Source organism: Python bivittatus, unplaced genomic scaffold (assembly GCF_059951505.1).
Source record: "Python bivittatus isolate LINGU-HERP-01145 unplaced genomic scaffold, Pbiv_v1 ctg000080_np1212, whole genome shotgun sequence".
Lineage (NCBI taxonomy): Eukaryota > Metazoa > Chordata > Lepidosauria > Squamata > Pythonidae > Python > Python bivittatus.
Window position 1 is genome coordinate 87,906,231 of NW_028277035.1, and position 19,952 is coordinate 87,926,182.

Genomic DNA, 19,952 nt, shown 5'->3' on the forward strand with positions numbered 1-19,952 from the left:
GGACTTCAACTCCCAGAATTCCCCAGCCAGCCATGCTGGCTGGGGAATTTTGGGAGTTGAAGTCCACTCATCTTAAAGTGGCCAAGTTTGGACAACACTGGCGTAGGGGGAAGTTACTGGGCGTGAATTCGTTTGTAGGATTTTTATCACCATCACCACCCATCCAATTCTGCAGAAACAAGGGAGAGTATTTAGAGAACTGCAGCGTGTTGCATCCGAAGTAGCTTGGACAAAGAGGAGGCACGCTTACTTCCATTTTTCTTTCATGTCATAACATAATTGCCATAACAACATAATTGCCAAAACAACACTGGCGTAGGGGGAAGTTGCTGGGCGTGAATTCGTTTGTAGGATTTTTATCACCATCCATCCAATTCTGCAGAAACAAGGGAGAGTATTTAGAGAACTGCAGCGTGTTGCATCCAAAGTAGCTTGGACAAAGGGGAGGCACGCTTACTTCCATTTTTCTTTCATGTCAAAACATAATTGCCCCCCTCCCAAGTCCTGCTGTGCTGCCTCATTGTGGCTGGCGTGGGGGTGTTCCTGGGAGGGACGAGCGGAGGGCCCCGGGACGGACACCCAGAGTCTACATTCCCAGCAGGGTCACCCAAGGCAGGAAGGTCATCCCAGCTGCCCCGCTAAAGCAAACGGGCACCTATATTGCCCAGCAGCGAGACAGGAAGATGCCGAAGGCAGATGGTCACTTGAGCGACAGAGGCAAAGGCATCATTCATACTGCGCGGGAGAAGGCCATGGTAAACCACTCCTGTATGTTTACCCAGAAAAATCACATGGTTAGAAAATATTGTCATGAAGAAAATCGATCTATGTGTTCACTAGGAGTCGAAAACAACCAGATGGCACATAAGCAATATACGGTGGTACCTCGGGTCACGAACTTAATTCGTTCCGCGACTCTGGTCATGACCCGAATTGGTCGCGACCCGAATCAAATTTTCCCATAAGGTTCAATGTAAATATGGTTAATCCATTCTGACCCCTACGAATTTGGTCGCCAACTGATTTTGGTCGCGACCTGAATCAAATTTTCCCATAAGGTTCAATGTAAATACGGTTAATCTGTTCTGAACCATGTTTTTTTTTTAAACCACAAAAATATGACACAAAGTACAGTACAGTACAGTATGAAGAGAGAGAACGCTAACCTTGCTTGAGGCATGGAGGACAGGAAGGCGGGTGGGGAGGCGGTTATTGCTTGGAGGGAGAGTCCCCCTCCCTACAGGAAGCCACGACCACGTGTCACGGCAGGGAAAATGGCCGTGGATCCTGTTCGTCACCCAATGCGGAGTTTGCGAAAGGAAGCAAAATTTTGCAAACGGTGCTGTTCGTGACTCCGAATTGCTCGTGAACAGAAGCGTTCATGACCCGAGGTACTGCTGTACCATAAATCACCATATTGACATTTTTTCATATTAACTGCCATTTGGAGATTAAAAAATACCCTCTTTTTCAAATGTCCTTTAAAACAATGTTGCCTGTGTATATGTGTTTATGAAGGGATCTATGTTTGCATGCTTGTAAATACTCTGTCTGCTGATGACACTACTCTGATAGTTGAACATGCAAATGATCTGTAAGGCCTTGTAATGAAAGTCAAACAACACAGTGAAAAATGGGACTATAATTGAATATAAAGAAGACCAATTGAAAAGATAGCAGGGACTGCAACTATCTTTAGGAATGATTGAAACATTGAAAGGGCGAATACTTTCTGCCTTTTCTCATCAACTATCAAGAAGTACATTGCAGATCAGCACTTGGTAGGGTAGCAGTGAAGGCTATGGAAAAGATATTCCCATACTGTGACATGTCTTCAAAGAATCATGCAGGCAATGGGTTTCTCTTATATTCTAGAGAGGGAAAAGTTGGACTTTGAAGAAGCAGGATAAAAATAGTATTGCCACTTTTGAACTTTGGTGTTGGAGAAGCCTCCTGAGAATACCATGGGCAGTCTAGAAACCAAGTGGATCATCAAATAAATCCATCCAGAGTTCTCACTCAAGGCATAAATAACCTGGCTCAAATTATCCTACTCTGAGCACATTTTGTGAAGACCCAGGTCTCTGGAGAAGAAGGCTCTAATGCTGGAAAAGTTGGAAGGAAATTAAAGAAGAGGACAACCAGCAGCAAGGTGGATAGACTCAGTTACAGTGACAATGGGTACACCATTGGAAGACCTGAAAGACCAGGTTAGGGACAGGCCTTCCTAGAAAAGATCTGTGTCTACTAACAGTCACTACCAACTAGATAGCACATAATCAACCAAAGACTCATCCAACCATCTTTGTGCCAAAATAGTAGTAATGCAGGCTGGCTTTATATCACTTCAACAATGGCAGGCCGATGCTATGAAGAAGCTATAACATCACTAGTGCAGAAATAACCTACAGTGCATTCGGAAAGTATTCAGACTCCCTTTTTTCAATTTTGTTACGTTGCAGCCTGATACTACAATCGTTCAAATTCATTTTTTTTTCTCATTAATCTACACTCAGTACCCCATAGTGACAAAGTGAAAACAGAATTTTAGAAATGTCTGTAAATTTATTAAAAAGAAAAAAACTGAAATATCACATGTACTTAAGTATTCAGACCCTTTACTCAGTACTTCGTTGAAGCACATTTGGCAACAATTACAGCCTTGAGTCTTTTTCGGTATGACGCGACAAGCTTTGCACACCTGGATTGGGGGATTTTCTGCCATTCTTTGCAAATCCTCTCAAGCTCAATCAGGTTGGACCATTGGTGGACAGCCATTTTCAGGTCTCTCCAGAGATGTTCAATAGGGTTCAAGCCAGGGCTCTGGCTGGGCCACTCTAGGACATTCACAAAATTGTCCCTAAGCCATTCCTGTGTTGTCTTGGCTACATGCTTAGGATCGCTGTCATGTTGCAAGGTGAACCTTTGGCCCAGTCTGAGGTCCTGAGCACTGTGGAACAGGTTTTCATTGAGGATATCTCTGTCCTTTGCTCCATTCAGCTTTCCCTCAACCCTGACCAGTCTCCCAGTCCCTGCTGCTGAAAAACACCCCCACAGCATGATGTTGCCACCACCATGCTTCACTGTTGGGATGGTATTGGGCAGGTGATCAGTGGTGCCTGGTTTTCTCCAAACATCATGTTTAGAATTGAGGCCAAACAGTTCAATCTTGGTTTCATCAGACCAGAGAATCTTGTTCCTCACAGTCTGAGAGTCCTTCAGGTGCTTTTTTGCAAACTCCAAGCGGGCTTTCATGTGTTTTGCACTGAGGAGAGGCTTCCGTCTAGCCACTCTGCCAGAAAGCCCAGATCGGTGGAGGGCTGCAGTGATGGTTGTCCTTCTGGAACTTTGTCCCATCTCCACACAGGATCTCTGGAGCTCAGAGTGACCATCGGGTTCTCAGTCACCTCTCTTACTAAGGCTCTTCCCACCCGATTGCTCAGTTTGGCCGGGCGACCAGCTGTTGGAAGAGTCCTGGTTGTGCCAAATTTGAGAATTATGGAGGCCACTGTGCTCTTGGGAACCTTCAGTGCAGCAGAAATTTTTTTGTAGCCTTCCCCAGATCTGTGCCTTGCAATAATACTGTCTCTGAGCTCTGCGGGCAGTTCCTTTGACCTCATGGCTTTTGCTCTCGTACAGCATGCATTGTCAGCTGTGAGGCCTTCTATAGAGAGGTGTGTGCCTTTCCAAAATGTCCAATCAATTTAATTTACCAGAGGTAGACTCCAATCAAGGTATAGAAACAGCTCAGCAACTATCAAGAGAAATGGGAGGCATTAGAGCTAAATTTCAAGTGTTACAAAGGGTCTGAATACTTATGCCAATGTGATATTTCACTTTCAGTTTTTCCTTTTTCATACGTTTGCAAACATTTCTAAAATTCTGTTTTCCCTTTGTCATTATGGGGTCCTGAATGTAGATTAATGAGAAAGAAAATGAATTTGAACGATTGTAGTATCAGGTTGCAACATAACAAAATTGAAAAAAGTGAAGGGGGTCTGAATACTTTCTGAATGCACTGTATTTTCTGTATTTTTAATATTTCCAACATAATAATTAAAGACAGGCTGTCATTAACCGTATATAGCATTTTATTAACAACTGAAATACTTCATCCCCCAACAATCTTGTGTGAAAGTCAGCAATACTCCTACTTACACACTGAAAAGCTGCTCCTAGATCGCAAAGGAAGGCTTTGTGAGTGAGATGGGTGGTGACTAAATGTGAAAAATGAATGAATGAATGAATGAATGAATGAATGAATGAATGAATGAATGAATGAGGCTTGCTTTACCACAGAAAGTGGGACATTTGGAGTTTATTCCTCCAAATTTGTCACGAGACAGCAATCTAATACAGGAGTATGAGTGTTGAAGCACCTTTTTTAAATTTTTATTTTACTTTAACGTACACATAAAAGCGCAATCAGGAAACAAGAAAAGAAATAGATTTACAAGCTGTGTAAAACAACAAGAATTTTCAAAGTAACATTAGATGAGTACTATTACATATAAAGATAATCGGATGAGGAACCAAGACAGCAATGAGGTAGCAATTGCCGTAAAGAGCTCCTCCAAAAGTTTATTATTTTTATCATTTTTTCTTAATTATTGTTTTAAATACCAGCCCATTTTACTTTATATTTACCCTTCCACACACGCTTTCAGTGTGACAGCCTTGTGCTGCCCTATCGGAACCCTCCACATATAGAAAGAGTAGAGAAAACTCAGGGACATCACTAACCATCATGGGAAAAAGAAAGAAGAGACCCCAGACACATTCCGCCACGCAAGCTACAGCCAAGCCCACAGAAGAGCTGTAAGTCGACAGTTACCTAACAAGCAGGCAGCCACCTCCTGTGAGTAATCCAATCCTCTCCAGTCCTTCTGATGGAGATGATCCTCTAGAGTGGGATTTACAAGCAGAGATCAAAAGCCAACAGCTTAAAGATCTCCTCTTCTATGGAAAAGGACGTGCCCCCCCCCCCAACACATTGCTGCAATCAGCACAGCAGCTTTCACAGGACGAGGGTGGGAATACAAACTTGATAAACCTAAAAAATGAAAATATAACTGACTTTCTAACCAGACAAAGCCTGCTGACCGCACAGTCTGTTCTATCCTCGAGCTGTTGTCCAAAGTCAAAACTAAAGAGGCCTTTGTAAAGCTTATGGGAAACCAATCAAAGGGCCAGGCTGCTAAAACAGATCTCTGTGATGGAATGGACTTATGAAGGCCAGGCTCAGGGAGATAAGCGTGTTCTTAGCCCCCAACAGGAGCGTGGGAAGTTCAAGAAGATGAGGCTGGCATCTCCCTAAGGAATTCACGGTGTTGTGGCTGGCTGGCTTGGGGACTGGGGCTCAGTCTGGGGAGATTTTCTGTCTGGAGGTTGTAGCTAATAAATGCAACAGAACTGTATTTGCATTGGCTCTTGGAGTTCTTTGGGCTGAACCTGACAGAAAGCCGAATGGCTTCCATCCAGCAAAAGCCTTGAGAAAATTTTACTTACATTTAGGCCATCCATAATCTCCAACATGCTGTTTAAAATGAGGCCCTTTCTGCATATTTTTTCAATTTTTCCAATACTTGTGTGTGTTTCAGTCAGAACTCAGCCCACTCCTAAGCCAGTCTGGCCAATCTGGTCGCTTTCAAGAACAAATGTGACCACTCAACTTTAGATAACCTCAAGGACATTCTACCAGCTCTGCTGTCCAAAATGACTGTCCAGGCAAACAATCTGTGCTGCTTACAGCAAGACAGGGCACAGATGACCTCCTGGAAGAAAACCTGATTAACACCTTCAGTGCCTTGTCAGACTTGGAACAAGCTGACATTATTAAAAGGCTGGATGATCTGAGAGAAACTTTAGTGACAACACACAACGCTGACGAACTTCTAATCCATTTGGTTTTACCAAACACCCAAGGCAACTGTAAGTACTCTGAGAGAGGACTTGTGGGCATCTTGGCCCCCTCCCCTGACTTGGATGCTGTCAATAGACAAGAGGATGGTCTTAACTGTCTAAAATCCTGGGAACCATAACTAGAGCTAGATGATGGGCCACACCAGGAACATGAAATGGATATTTGTAGCCTAAATACATCCAGTAACCCATATAGTCTCCAGCTCTCCAGGCAAACCTCTGCTCTAGGAACCACAGGAAATTATGCAAAGGTAGCCCCTGAGGTAGGAAGAAGACCACTGTCCAGGGCTGTGACAACTGCTCTGGCCAGTGATATAGACATGAAACAACAACTTGCTAAAGTTCACTATCTTATGCATAAACTATTACAAAACTTACCTGACTCGATACAGCAGCAAGAGAGCAGAAAAGGTAGGCCAAATTACAATCAGTGTACCTTCCTAGATACTGAATGAATTTTGGACCTCATCTCACCTGTAGAATGACTGCATGAGCCACACCATCCAACCACAGACCTCAACAAATTGCCAGCTACCCCTTCTGACAACAAACAAGAAATTTCTCTTCAACTATTGTCATGGAATATAGCCAGATGGAAGAACAGAATGTCAAACGGAGATCTGTTGGAATTCCTCTCCACGTTCGACATCATAGCACTCCAAGAGACACGGTTAACCACCGGTGATGAAGATGCTCACCTACTAGGCTTTAGATCATGGTCTACACCAGCATGTAAATTCAAGTTAAAAGGGCGGGCCTCGGGGATTATGCATACTTGCCAAGGCAGAGTAGGGCTGGCAAGGGTAGGAACTGACCTTCAGAGAAGACTCCTTCTATCTTCCAGCTATTCAATTTAAATTCAAATCATCTGAAGTTGTGCTGCTAAATGTATACCTATCCCCATATTCCTCTCCCTGCTTCTCCCCTGACATCTGGGTGCAATTAGAAAAGACAGTCTTAAATATAAAACATCGTAAAGCCGTTGTGATCCTACTGGGAGACTCAACGCTATGGTGGGGGCTTCCTTGCATGATTATGTCCACTTAGGCAGCATACCCGAGGACTATTTATCAAATGACTCACCCTGGCACTCCAGAGACTCTAAAAAGAACATGGCAGGCTCCAAACAGATCTCCTTGATCTACACATGCAATCTTCACATCCTAGGAGGCAAAGACAGTTGCTTCATATATCCCTTTACCTTCCATGCTGGGAATGCTATTAGTGTCCTGGATTACATATGTGTCTCAACAGACAAAATTGACTTATTCTCAGACATTCAAGCTTACATGAGGGAGGACAGTGACCATCAACCAATTGCAGTTAACTTTTATGGCAGTTCTGATTTAAGAAAACCCATACCACATAACAAGAGGCTACTCACTAACCTTGAAGTGAGGCAAGCTAGGAGGCTCCAATGGTCTAAGGTGGACACCAAGGCAATTGCCAGCTTCATGGACTCTGAGAGGGCCCAGTCCTGGGTGAAGATAATTATTACATCTACCCAAGACCCAAACAGAACTTTTACTGGGTATGCCAATCTGTGTTATACGTTAAAAAACTTTTTAATAGAAAAATTGCCAGCTAGGAACTCATAGCTCACAAGATCTAATTGGTTTGACCTTGATTGCTCTCACTCAAAAAAGACCCTAAAAGAAGCTATGCATTTGGTTGAAAGAAACCCCACGCCAAACAATCATGCCAGGATTTTAAAGCAGATACAATTACAAGAAACTAACAGCCACTAAGAAGGTTCAATACACAGCTACAGTTTTGTCTGAGCTAGAAAAGTCAGCAAAAGGGTCCAACTGAGTCATATTTTGGAACATCGTATCTGGCATGCTGAAGGAGCGTAAGCTTTTACTTGATATCCGAATCTCAGCTACAATTTGGGAGGATTTTTATACTAACTTATTTGCTAACTACTCCGAGCAGGATCATCCATAAATGTTGACTACTGAATCTTTGACCCTTGATAATCTCCCTCTTTGGCCACCAGTGTTAGTGACAGAAATTAAACACATTATTCAGTCACTGAAACCCAGTAAGGCACCTGGTAAAGACTTCCTACCCCCAGAACTTTTCAGGACACACATTGACTGGTGGGCTTCACTGCTGGCAGGGCTGATTACCTAGATCAGTGTTTCTCAACCTTGGCAACTTTAAGACCTGTGGACTTCAACTCCCAGAATTCGCCAGCCAGCTGGAATTAAGGTCTTAAAGTTGCCAAGGTTGAGAAACACTGACCTAGATAGACAACACTGGCTATATCCCAGCAGGTTGGGAACTCTCCATCATAGTTCCCATACACAAAAAAAGGAGACAAGGAAGACCCCAAAAATTAGACTCATAAGCCTTATTGATATAACAGCTAAGATGTTTGCAAAACATCTCTTGAGAAAAATAGAGGATTGGGTGATTGAGAAGAATATATTAGTGGAAGAACAGGCTAGGTTCAGACCTGGGTGATGGATAATTGTTTTGTTCTACACCATCTTATTACCTAATATACAAAAGATGGTAAACATCTGTTTACACCTTTCATTTTTATCAATGTTAACTGTTACTAAAATCAAATCAATAATAATTAGCAAAGGCAACCAGTATAATAGGAGTCATAATCAGAATAAACAATAGGAAATTCTATCTTATGGGAGTTTCTATCTAATGAATCAGACAAAATCAAATACAGTGGTACCTCCGGTCATGAACACTTCTGTTCACGACCAATTCGGGTCACGAACAGCTCCGTTCGCAAAATTTTGCTTCCGTTCGCGAACGCCGCATCAGGTGATGAACAGGATCCGCGGCCATTTTCCCTGCTGTGACATGTGGTCGTGGCTTCCTGTAGGGAGGGGGACTCTCCCTCCAAGCAATAACCGCCTCCCCACCCGCCTTCCTGTCCTCCACGCCAGAAGTCACGTCGAGCAAGGTTAGCATTCTCTCTCTTCGTATTGTATTTTGTTTCATATTTTTGCGGTTTTAAAAGAAAAATACATATGGTTCAGAATGGATTAACCGTAATTACATTGAACCTTATGAGAAAATTTGATTTGAGACGCGACCAAAATCGGGTCGCAACCAAATTCAGAGGGGTTAGAATGGATTAACCGTATTTACATTGAACCTTATGGGAAAATTTGATTCGGGTCGTGACCAATTCGGGTCGCGACCAGAGTCGCAGAACAAATTAAGTTCGTGAACTGAGGTACCACTGTATTTTGAAGCCTTATGTGAAGCGCCTATTCTTCTTTGTCATTTGATTTGACTCACTTTATTATTTTCACCCTGTTTTTCAGTCCATAGGGACGCAGCTTGTCTAAAAAAGAAACCCAATAAAAGGTAACATTTATCATTAAAAATTAGTAACAGACAAAACACAAAGGCCTCAGATGATGTTCATGCCGTCTTCTTTGACAAAATGATATGGATCTATTACAACAGATGAGGAACTGGTGAATCGACAAAACTATACAACTTTGCAGGCTACTATGTAATTAAAACCAATTGTTCTAATCCACTTCCTAGATTACAGTGCAGACATCATCCACATTCAATGTCATATATACAACACAGCACCCCACTGATCTATACTAATTACATCTGGAGAAACCACTTCCACTTTTTAGTACTTGCGGTTATTAAAGCAGACCAGAACTTCATTCAACATGCATAATTCTTCCTTTAAACCCCTCTTGATTTCAGATTTGAGGTAATGCCGGTACATCTTCCTCAAAGGAAACTCTTCAGCCATCAAGCGTCAGCTGAGCCAGCAACACCTTAAAAAAGGGAAAAATTCTCTCACCAGCAAACAATGCTGAGGGAAAAAGGAAGATTGAATCTTTTGTGTCGGCATTGAAGAATTCTACCTGCCCCCTTTCATAGTCCAGAAATACTCTGATCCTTCTGGGAGTGCAAAGGAGTGGCAGAGCTGTTACAGGTGAGGTGAGAGCCTGGTATTGACCAAAATCTCCTTGCAAGGCCCAAATCCCCTCCTCTGGAGTGAGCTTGAGTTCTGTCTTCCTCCTCACAGAGCCCCTGGCTACTCCTATGGCCCAGATGCCTCCATCTTCTACATTGACTTCCCAATAGTGTCTCCCAGATGTGAATCCTTCACAACCCAGCACACAGCAAGAAGACTTAAATCGCTTAGGATTATGTGGCACGTCAGTCCGGGTGACGTCCCATCTCGCACTTTTTCGATCCTCAGAAATTATGACTTGGGGGTTTGCCGTGTCTTTGTCAAGGGTTATGTTAACTGCAGAGAGAAAGAAGTGAAGAATGAATGAGACAATCAAAATGAAAATTGTGGCACTAGTTTTATCAAAATGCTAATGCAAATAACCCAGTTAGGTGACAGCAGCTGATCAATTTTGACTGATCTTGGATTTCTCGTATTGAAGGTAAACCTATAGCACATCCATATTCATGCAATATTCACCTGGACAGAATGATGAGAACCAAAGTCAAAAATAAAAGCATCAAGGTTGATCTAGTGCATTAAACTAGCTAACTTATGGCAAATCTTACTGTAATAGCCATCATTTCCTTACAGAGCCAAAGAAGCATGAACAAACTTTATTTCAAATATGTCTATCACATACTTACCCCATTCGGTTCCTAGTTCTGATGGCAAAGTGTCTAAAGAAAAGGAAGAGAAGAAGGGCATTTTATTTCAAAGAAGCTGTTAATTTTCAAAATGGCTAAAGATGTTACAATTTGAGCATGCCTGCAACTAAGTCCCATACACTTGCGATGAATCACTGAAGGCACTTCGTTTTGATGGTATCAAAGGGTGAATTTTGTCAGAAAACAGGCCCCTTGTTTATAGTGTTTTATTTTAATTTGTATGTGTTAGAATGTAGCTGACTTTGGCTGATCTCTAAACAGGGGCAGTATGTCCCAGATTGCAGACTACCCTGGGAAGTTGAAAAAAACATCCCAGAAAATAGCTAAACCACTTCTATATTTTTGCCAAGAAAACAACACAAATACACCACTCTGAGATGAGCATGATTTGATTTGAACCCTTTGACATTAAAATATTAATATATGCAGTTTTATATATAAAGTAAGTATATAAATAACTCTTTAACACACACACAGAGAGAACACATATTTATTTAAAAAAAAACTATTCAGAGATTTGGGGAATTTGTGATCACTACTAGTACAGTATTTATTCTTTTCATTCATTGGTTGCAATCCAAAAAAGGAACAAAAAAAGCCGATCCTGCACCTGCAGGAAAAATGGTAGGAAGAAAAAAAAAAGTTAAATTGATTCAGCAGTTGATTTAACTATTGTATCTATTTTGCAAGTGACAATATTGATTTAACATTTAAAAAAAATGTTTATAGTATTTATTTAAACTAAAACCACAGATTTTAAGAGTGCTTCTAGAGGACTGATTCCCAGGATGATATGTCAAAAGGAAAACAAAAACACAATGTAAATCGTTGTAGAAACCTAGGAGGCTTACAAGTGGAAATTACAACGTACAAGGTCGTCTCTAACCAGAAGGAACTGACAATAATACCAGAAAAGTGCTTAGAAAGAAATGAATAAAGACCAACATAACATTCATTCATATTATCATTCACCCGGAGGCTCTAGAGAAAACATAAATACAATGTTGGATTTGAGCCTTTTGTAATACTTTCAAAAGAAGTTTTGAGTTAGATTTTCCCCCAGTTGTTCCATCTGATAGAAACTACAGGTGTTGGGTGCCAACTAGATTGTAGCCAGGGCATGACTGCAGAGGAAAAAAAGGTGTCAACAGGTTCAAGGGCACTCCAAGGTTTCAAGAAGTATGGTACGGTATTAGAACGACATAGCCTTAATGCATGTGGGGAAAACATCTCAAACAACCCAGTGAGGTCTGAGCAGGACCAGAGGACCCAGAATGCCTACTATCTATCTCAAGGGGTAGCAGAGGGAAAGGCAGAAAAACTGGAGGGAATGTCACAGAGAATCCCAAAAGAAGGGATGGCTAGCAGGTTGGCCAGAACCCTTCACATGACATTATGTTGCTGCTGAGTCTAGTCCTAATTTGTAGAGCAGATCTTCCGTACCTTTGAGATTCTTCAGCATTTCTGCAAGTGCTGTATTTTTCTCAGAGAATTCCTCCAGTCTCTTTTCCATCTTGGCTGGAATCCCCTCGGGGACCTGAAAGGGCTCCTTATCAAACCTAGAAAGAGAAGGATCAGGTCATTTTCCCCCCATGGAGCGGATATCTGAGGGTGATTAAGATGGTTAACATTGCTTGTAAAGGTTGCATGACTTTCACTGAGAACGAGAGAGAGAACTTTTCTAGTGTGTTGTGCAACCTTTACGAACAATATTAACCATCATAATAATATTCTAATCATGCTCTTTTCTTTTGAAACCCTACAGGATCTGCAAACCTGTGAACAGAGTGATAATCGATGAACTGCCCCACCTTATTAACAGACGCTGCCCATCGCTGACGCTTGTTGTCTGTGATGACCGGCAGTCTATATCCAAGGAAATGGATTAACTAGAAATTACACTGATGCCCACTTGATGTATGGTTTGCTCTCTAATTTTCTTTTTACTGCCCTATTACTGATTTGGATCCAGAGTATTTAAAGATTTATATGCTGCCTTTTGAAGAGTTTTCCCCCCAAAATTTTGGACAAACTGACATTGGTGCAGTGGGTTAGTCATGATTAATGGGAGTCCTACTAATGGTGGTGCATTTAATTATTTATTGGATTGTTAAGGCACTACTAAATCTAGATTCGATGCATTATTGAAACTGGCTTTAGTGGAATTTTGAGGAACCATGAAGATTGGGGTGAACCGTTGTTGGAATTGGCCGTTATTCATACTTTCTACCAACTAGCCAGACTCTGTTTTCTCATTTCTTGCTTCACCGAGGCAAAATATTGCATGAGGGTTTTTTTAACCTAAAATCAGGAGAAGTCTGGTAGCATCTTTTCAGACTAGTGCATTTTATTAAAAGGCTTAAGTTTCCATGAACTGCAGCACACTTCCTCAGTTGCATGGAGTGGCTAAACTGATATAGCAGGGTTCCTCAACCTTGGCGACTTGAAGATGTGTGGACTTCAACTCCCAGAATTCCCCAGCCAGCATGGCTGGCTGGGGAATTCTGGGAGTTGAAGTCCACACATCTTCAAGTCACCAAGGTTGAGGAACCTGCTATATAGGATTTAAATTGGGGAGATGAAAGGGAGGAGAAAATATGGTTATACAGATGCAGGTTACAAGTACCTTATCAATTAACTATTGTGTTAAAAGCCCAATGTGTGTGTTAAGACCTTCTGAGATTGCTTGAAAGCTTTTGATATATGTGACCCACGGTCTCCCACTCAATTGTGCTGGCAAAGTTTGTTTCAGAACAGTTCCTAGGAGGTTAAAATGCACTGCTATTATTTTGTTCTGGTTTGCACCCCAATGTCAAGCATGCATCTATTCATTCTTCTGCAGAAGTCTGGCCTGTTTATTCTACATAGAATCCAGAGAGGCATTGCTGGCAAATGATACTTATCACATTGGAAGGTACCTCTAATCCCTGCGTCTGAAGTTGTTGGGACTTGTGATGGTGCTATTGATATAAATATGGGGGCAAAGTAGACCCTTGGGTTTGTTACAGGGTCTGGTTCCCATATTGATGTCATGTTTCTGCTGTTTCTGTTTGCTTATGAAAATCTGCTTCAGGCTGAGTGGTTGACTGTATGCAAGTATGGGCCTGCCACCCAGAGCCTAAGAAAGTGCAATGTCCTTGTCCAGTATAATGCCTTTGAATGGCTTGAGTTGTAAGCTATAGGTGACAATCTGTGGTGTTCTATTTTTGTGGTCTGCCTTTTCAAAAGTCCTTCTGATAATTGATCTGGCTCTACTGATTTGTCTGTCGATCTCACTGGGTGAGAAGTTTCCTGAGTACCTCATTTAATTCATTTTTTTAATTACAAGTGGGGGGATGGAAAGGAACTGTAAATAATATGTGTGCCTTTCAACTGGTACATGTCTGTCTCATGATATATCTCTACATTTTGCACAGAGACTGACACCATTTTGAAAGAGGCAGTCTTTGTCTCTCTGTATTGCTAGCACTCAAAGGAGAAGAAAATTTTATTCTGAACAAAAGAGATTCGTCTTCCTGATTACCCATCACAGTGATATTTGTACTTGCTGTGGGGGGGAGCTGGTGTTTTTCTCAGAAAGGGGATCCACATAAAATGCCCTTTTTTCATCTCTCTGAAAAAAAATGACATTGTCTTTTGGCTAAGTGGCATTGTATCCTTTCTTCATGTGTCAGTGCATTATTTTGCACCCAGAAAACTTATTAGCAAATATGTGGACAATACATGGTTCTCACTTGCTTCCTCTGCATCCTACAAAGCATTGGGCAGGTGACCACTCACCTACTTTTACTTGCTGCCCAGATGACTGCATGCTCACCGCTATTAGCAACAAAAGAAAACTGTAATCTTAATCCGGATTGGGGCAGAATCAGGAACTCTGGCGGAAGAGATAGCTTTTCATCCTGCCCCTCAGCACATCATCTGATGTGACCAGGATTGTGTGGACACGATCTGTTCCCAGTTCTCAAAATGACCCACGAAACCTCCCGCTCTCTGCAGTTTGCCCATCTGTGTCCGAGTAGAAGAACTAGAAATGTCTGAAAAGAATTCTGTGAAATGCAATCCTGTAAAGGTAATGGGTATCTACCTCCCAGTTTCTAGTGATCCTTTTTCCTACAGTACTATAGAAAAGCTTCCTCTTGTGCAGCATGAAGAGCTTAGAGACATCCTTCAACTGAGTTAGCAGGCCTATGTGAACCCCAGAAGAGAAGCAATCTTGAAATAGGATAGCCATACCAGTTTCAGCAGTGGGGAGCCTCAGAGATAGAACTTGTGCTTTGAAGGCTCAAACCCCCAGGTTATCCCACTCTCCTCTTAAAACACTCTTAACTAATTAAGAGAATCTCTGCCTAAAGTTACAGTATCAGAACTGACAGTGAGGATCCATCTTCACGTCCTTGCACAAAGATGCCTTGCTAACTCTTTTTTCAGGATGTATCCCCATGACGTTGCCTTCATCTCATCCCAGTCCACTGTGAAGGTAGCTTATGACCTATTTAACTGTTCCTGTTTTAGTTTCCCTCTCCTTCCAATGTAAGGCTTGCTATAGCTACCATCTCCCACCCCTCGCTAATGATGTTGGTGATGGTACACTCACAAGCTGGAATCTGCCCAGCTCCTCTTGGCTGTTCTAGGTTGCTGCAGTCACACCTTCTCCCCTCTGGTCACTGGGCACTGCCCTTTATGCACATTTTGGCTTGGGCCACAGCAGAAGCCACGGTTGCATCTGCCCCCTTAAAGCCTGACTGGACATTACAGAGACTTCTTACATTACAACACAATATTGTGTTTTCCTGGAAGAGTTCTAGACCCTGTTTTAAAGAGAGATTTGTTGATATTTTGAAAGAATGCTAGAGTTGTGTTTAAAAACTCTGGACTAGCCTATTGGTCAATGTAAACCAAGGAAGAGGGTAGGTTTCTGCCAGCTGTTTGTTGCTGGTTTTGTCTCAAGTGAATGTGCTAAGAGGCTTTCAGCTAGTTCTGCTAACAAGGGGTTCCACACAGCCATACTTTTTTTGGTTTTATTGTGGGGAGGGGAACTCCATGGCCTACTTCAGAGCGCTGACAGTGCACGACCTCTTGCTGCCAGCACTGCATTCCCTTGTAGCACTTATTGACTTGGGATATTGGCCGGGGTGTGCGTGTATGAAATTGTCAAAGAGTTCTGCCTTCAGCTTGAGTGACAGGTCACAGAAGCAGGGGCTGCTGGCCATAGACAGGGGCTGCCAGCACTGCCATTCCTTTGCAGTTCTTACTGATCACACCCCCGCTTCCCCTGACACCTGACTGACAGGCCGCAAGCACAGCAGGGGGCACGGGTCAAAGCAAGAGGCTACTTTCCTGATGCTCCTCACACCCCCTCCGTTTGGCCCACGACTTGTCAGTTCGGTTACTTCTGAATATGGGTTTAGTGCTCTTCTAGAAGAGAGCTAAGCCAGTGTCCAAACAATAGCCCAGTTACCAGGTCACGTAGAAAGGGGAGGGGTGCGGGACAAAATGGAAATCACGCTTAAGGCCCACCCCCCTGCAGTGCATGTGCGACCTATCAGGCAGTCTATTTTTTGGACACTGGTTTAGTGCTCTTCCAGAAAGAGCCGGAAGTGATAGGGTGCACATGTAGAGAACCTCTGTCCCAATGACCTATCACTCAGGCAGCTTGAAAAGTAGCTAACCCTATAACCCGGGCATCTGTCCATGCCCAGTGAAGGACGTGGTGGCCGACTTTCCTGCTGGCTAGCGACCCTGCAGGGGAGGGGGAATAAAGCCAGAGCAATCCATCAAGCCACTGCCCTTAAACAGTCCCACATAGGGCAGCGCCAGCCACCAACCTCACCCCTGAGGCAGAATGTGATTTTGGCCAGGATAGGTTTCTCTAGCTCAAGGACCACAGGCATGCATGCTACCGTGGCTGTGAGGAAGAGCCCTTGTATGGGTCGACTTCTGATGCCGAATGCTTTCAAAGGCAAGCTTATCTGCCCCCAAATGAGCACGGGCAACCTTTGAGGAAAATGTGCCTCAAGTCGAGAGGGTGGAGCCACATACCTGCACAATGTACTTCTGATATCCTAGAGAAAGAGAAGTGTGGGTGGGGAGAGAAAGACAGGAACTCTGCATGACAGTGAATATAACAGTTGATTCTCATTAGAGCCACTATATCTGAGGAACAGAGAAAGTATATTTGAGACACCAGCGCAACCGCTTTTAAGTCGCCTTCTGATCGTTATAAGGAAAAGGACACTGGTGAGAAAATGAATGAACCGGAATGAAAGCATACGACAATACACAGATGTGATCTTGGTGATTGTGGAGAGACTTGTAGGCATTACAGAGCAAATTATACCAATGGTTCTGAAAAAAATACATGTAACAATATTGTTCACTATTTCTATAGTATGTTCTCAGATAGCTCTCACTATCTTAATACACTTAAATACACAGATGGTTTTGACCTCCCGACGCATCAGTACAAAATATTGTACTGTTTTCTTGGTCAGGAAGGAAGGATGGGGTGAAACATCAAGAGTTAGTCTCAACAACAATCATGTTCTAACTTTACTCTTCTTGTTCAACATTACTGCCTTTACACATTTAAACACCCAAGCAGCACACATGCAAGCCACTGCAGCACACACAGAGGTTTCACCAGAGAGCATCTGCAATGGATGGACACTGGCTGTAACTAGAGGGGGAGGGATTTTTGACTGGAAATGAAAACTATCCCCAGTTCCATTTTGGATCAGTCATATTAGCAACGGACTACACAGCAGGGTAGCTGTAATCTACTCTCTCCAAGAATATAAATATAATAATAAAGAAACACGAAGAATTAAAAGCTTTTGCTTTGGGGTTTATATGAGCAGATTTTTGATAAAAATCGCTTCATGAGAATTTGGAAAAAAAATGCGGCATACAACATACCGATCAAGAGATTCTACTTCTGTTGCTACTTAGGGATTTGGTGTGGGCAAGGTAGGATATGGGACAGTCATGCAGATGCCTAATTCCACCTATATTTTTAGAATATGGATTTTTTTATTGATTTCCAAAAGTGCTTCTCTTTACGGGCTTCTCTGTATGAGCTGAGTAATAATCTCTTCAAATACGTGGAATTCTCTTACAGTATCTCCAGCCTGTTTGGACAGGTGAAGAGGGTCCATCCCACCGCCCAAGACAACCAAGGCTTTATCACAGTGTATTTGGCACACCTCCTTTTTCAAGGTTCCCCTCTGAAGCCAACCCGTCTCACCTGAAGGAATTCACTGTCTGGCTGCTCAAACTTCTCTTCTATCTCATCAATCAGGATGGTGAGAGCAACAATTTCATCAGAAACCTTTGTGTCGTAGACTTTCTGGTGCTTGACAATCTCCCTCTCCATCTCCTTCAGCTGGGCCAGCAGAAGTTTCTCCTGCTCATCCAGAAAGCGATGCACTTGCTCAAATTCCATCACCACCTTTTGCCTCTCGATGTCTGTCTGACTCTGTAATGTAACAGTGAGATGAACGTGAGAAAAAGGTAGGGCGAGGCTTGTGGAAGATAAGCAGCCACTGAATGTCTGGATGCAATTTCCTGGAATAAGTGGACGAGGATCTGAATTATTGGGTCTTGAACCCAGTTTCCCAAGATGCACAAAGCAGCTGTTCAGACAAAGGTAAGCAGGTCAAGGTCAGGATGGGAGACAGCCTAAAACTCCATGACCTGCACTGTTTCCAAACTCTTTAAAAATATAAAGAATTAGAGGGAAAAGAAACATGGTGTTACATGGTGAGCACAACACCAAGCTTCTGGGGTGGGGGAGGGAGAAGCAGAGTAGAGAGAGACCACTTGGGGAGTGGGGAATGGGGGAATTTAAGTGTCCAGTAAGCCACTGAAACCTGACAATAGAGTCTATACTAACCAGAGATTCCTGATGTCTAACCTCACCAGCCAGTTTTAGTCGTAGAAGTTTCTCCAGTTCTTCCTTCAGTTTCTGCAGACGGCATTCAATTTCTTTCTAAAGAAAGAGAATCCGAGTTTGAAATATTTAGCTATTATTAATTGCCCCCTTTCCTCCCTGATTAGGAGCTAGCAATACCTGGCTGAACAAGTTACGCAAGGCAGAACTTGGTTAATAGGTGGATGGGAGACCACCAGATAATCACTCCTGATGTGGGGCAGGGCATAGAAAAGATCACTATAACTTTGAGAAGCAGCTTGAAGGAAAGGGCAAGGGAGGGGTTGTCTGAAAGAGCAAAGTTGGGTGATACCTGAGTATTGCACTAAATCGGGGGGGGGGGGGGGGAGGGGTAACAAGCCATACCTTCCTTTGTCGGGGATATCTTCCTCTCATCTTAAACGAGCAAGATGCATTCTGTAGAAAATGCCAGCCTGCCAATGGAGGCACAGAGCCTTTTGGAGGGCTGGGCAACTGCCCCGAGCCATCCTTACAGAGGGCCTCCCATTTAAAGCATAATTTCGTGTCTGAAATGATCGGATCGGCATTTTTCACCGAAAGCAGCAAACCCATCCGTTAAAACGTAAGGACGAGTTATCGCCGCTTTCTCCGCATGCTACGGACTGAGGCAGGATGCCGGGAGAAGAAACGGGAGGGGCGGTCAAACGAGGATCTTGCCCTCCCCCGGCCTCCGGGGATTTGCAACCGGCCCTGGAGACGCCCCGAAGGCGAGCGCGCGGGCGCACACCTGCGCGGGGCGGGGGGCGCGCGCGGCTCCGCGTACCTTGTAGTCCTGGGCGGCCTCTTCGACGGGGAACACCGTGTGGCTCCGGTGAGCTCGTGCCTCCCTGCAGATGCAGCAAATGAGGCTTTCTTCCTCGCTGCAGAAGAGCTTCAGCGCCTCCTGATGCTTGTCGCACAGCGGCTTCTCCTCCCCTCCTTCCTGCCCAGCGGCCCCCTGCAAGGCGTGCAGGCTCAGCCGCCTGGTGATTTCCACCACGTTTCCCAGCTCCCGGTTGGGTCTGAAATTCCTCTGCAGGGCGATCTCCCGGCACTGCGGGCAGGAGAAGTTGGTGCTCTGCTCCTTCCAGCACTGGGTGATGCAGGCGCGGCAAAAGCTGTGGCCGCAAGGGATGGAGACCGGGTCTCGGAAGTACTCCAGGCACACGGAGCAAGTGGCTTCTTTGTGCAGGCTTTCCACCGGGTTCTCCATGGCGACCGAGGCTCCCCCTCTCCTCGTCGCGGATCAACGGTACCGGTCGCTCTGGCAGCGGAACTGAGCTCCGGAGAGGATGGCTCCGGTCTGGGCGCTCCGCCCGCTGGAGAAACGTCACCTTCTTGGGCTTGGCTACTACCCTGATTTCCAAAATCGCGGTGGATTTGGGGCGGGAGGGACACCAGGGGGCAGCAGGCGCAAGCCTTTGCGATCGGCCCCCTCGAGCGCAGCCGGGCGCGTCTGGAACAAGGCCCG

The 19,952-nt window shown here is 43.9% G+C and overlaps 1 protein-coding gene across 6 annotated transcripts; it reads right to left on the reverse strand.

Moving 5' to 3' along the window:
* Nucleotides 1-151: 151 nt before the first annotated feature.
* LOC107326025 (zinc finger protein RFP-like) lies at nucleotides 152-19,866 on the reverse strand. Of its 6 annotated transcripts, none has more exons than XR_003085971.2 (9): nucleotides 19,266-19,866; nucleotides 18,446-18,541; nucleotides 17,798-18,028; nucleotides 16,594-16,616; nucleotides 11,995-12,110; nucleotides 10,531-10,563; nucleotides 9,196-10,180; nucleotides 7,006-7,085; nucleotides 152-376 (listed from the first exon to the last, which is right to left on the reverse strand). XR_003085971.2 is itself a non-coding variant. In XM_025174054.2 (7 exons), exons 1-7 carry the CDS (start codon nucleotides 19,692-19,694, stop codon nucleotides 9,669-9,671), a joined length of 1,440 nt encoding a protein of 479 aa, XP_025029822.1. In that variant the 5' UTR covers nucleotides 19,695-19,866; the 3' UTR covers nucleotides 4,371-9,668. The 6 variants fall into 6 exon arrangements, 2 of the variants coding, with proteins under 2 accessions (XP_025029822.1, XP_087990694.1); XR_015795028.1 differs by lacking the exon at nucleotides 152-376 and adding an exon at nucleotides 2,519-3,754; XR_015795027.1 differs by having other exon boundaries at nucleotides 7,006-10,180.
* Nucleotides 19,867-19,952: the final 86 nt, after the last annotated feature.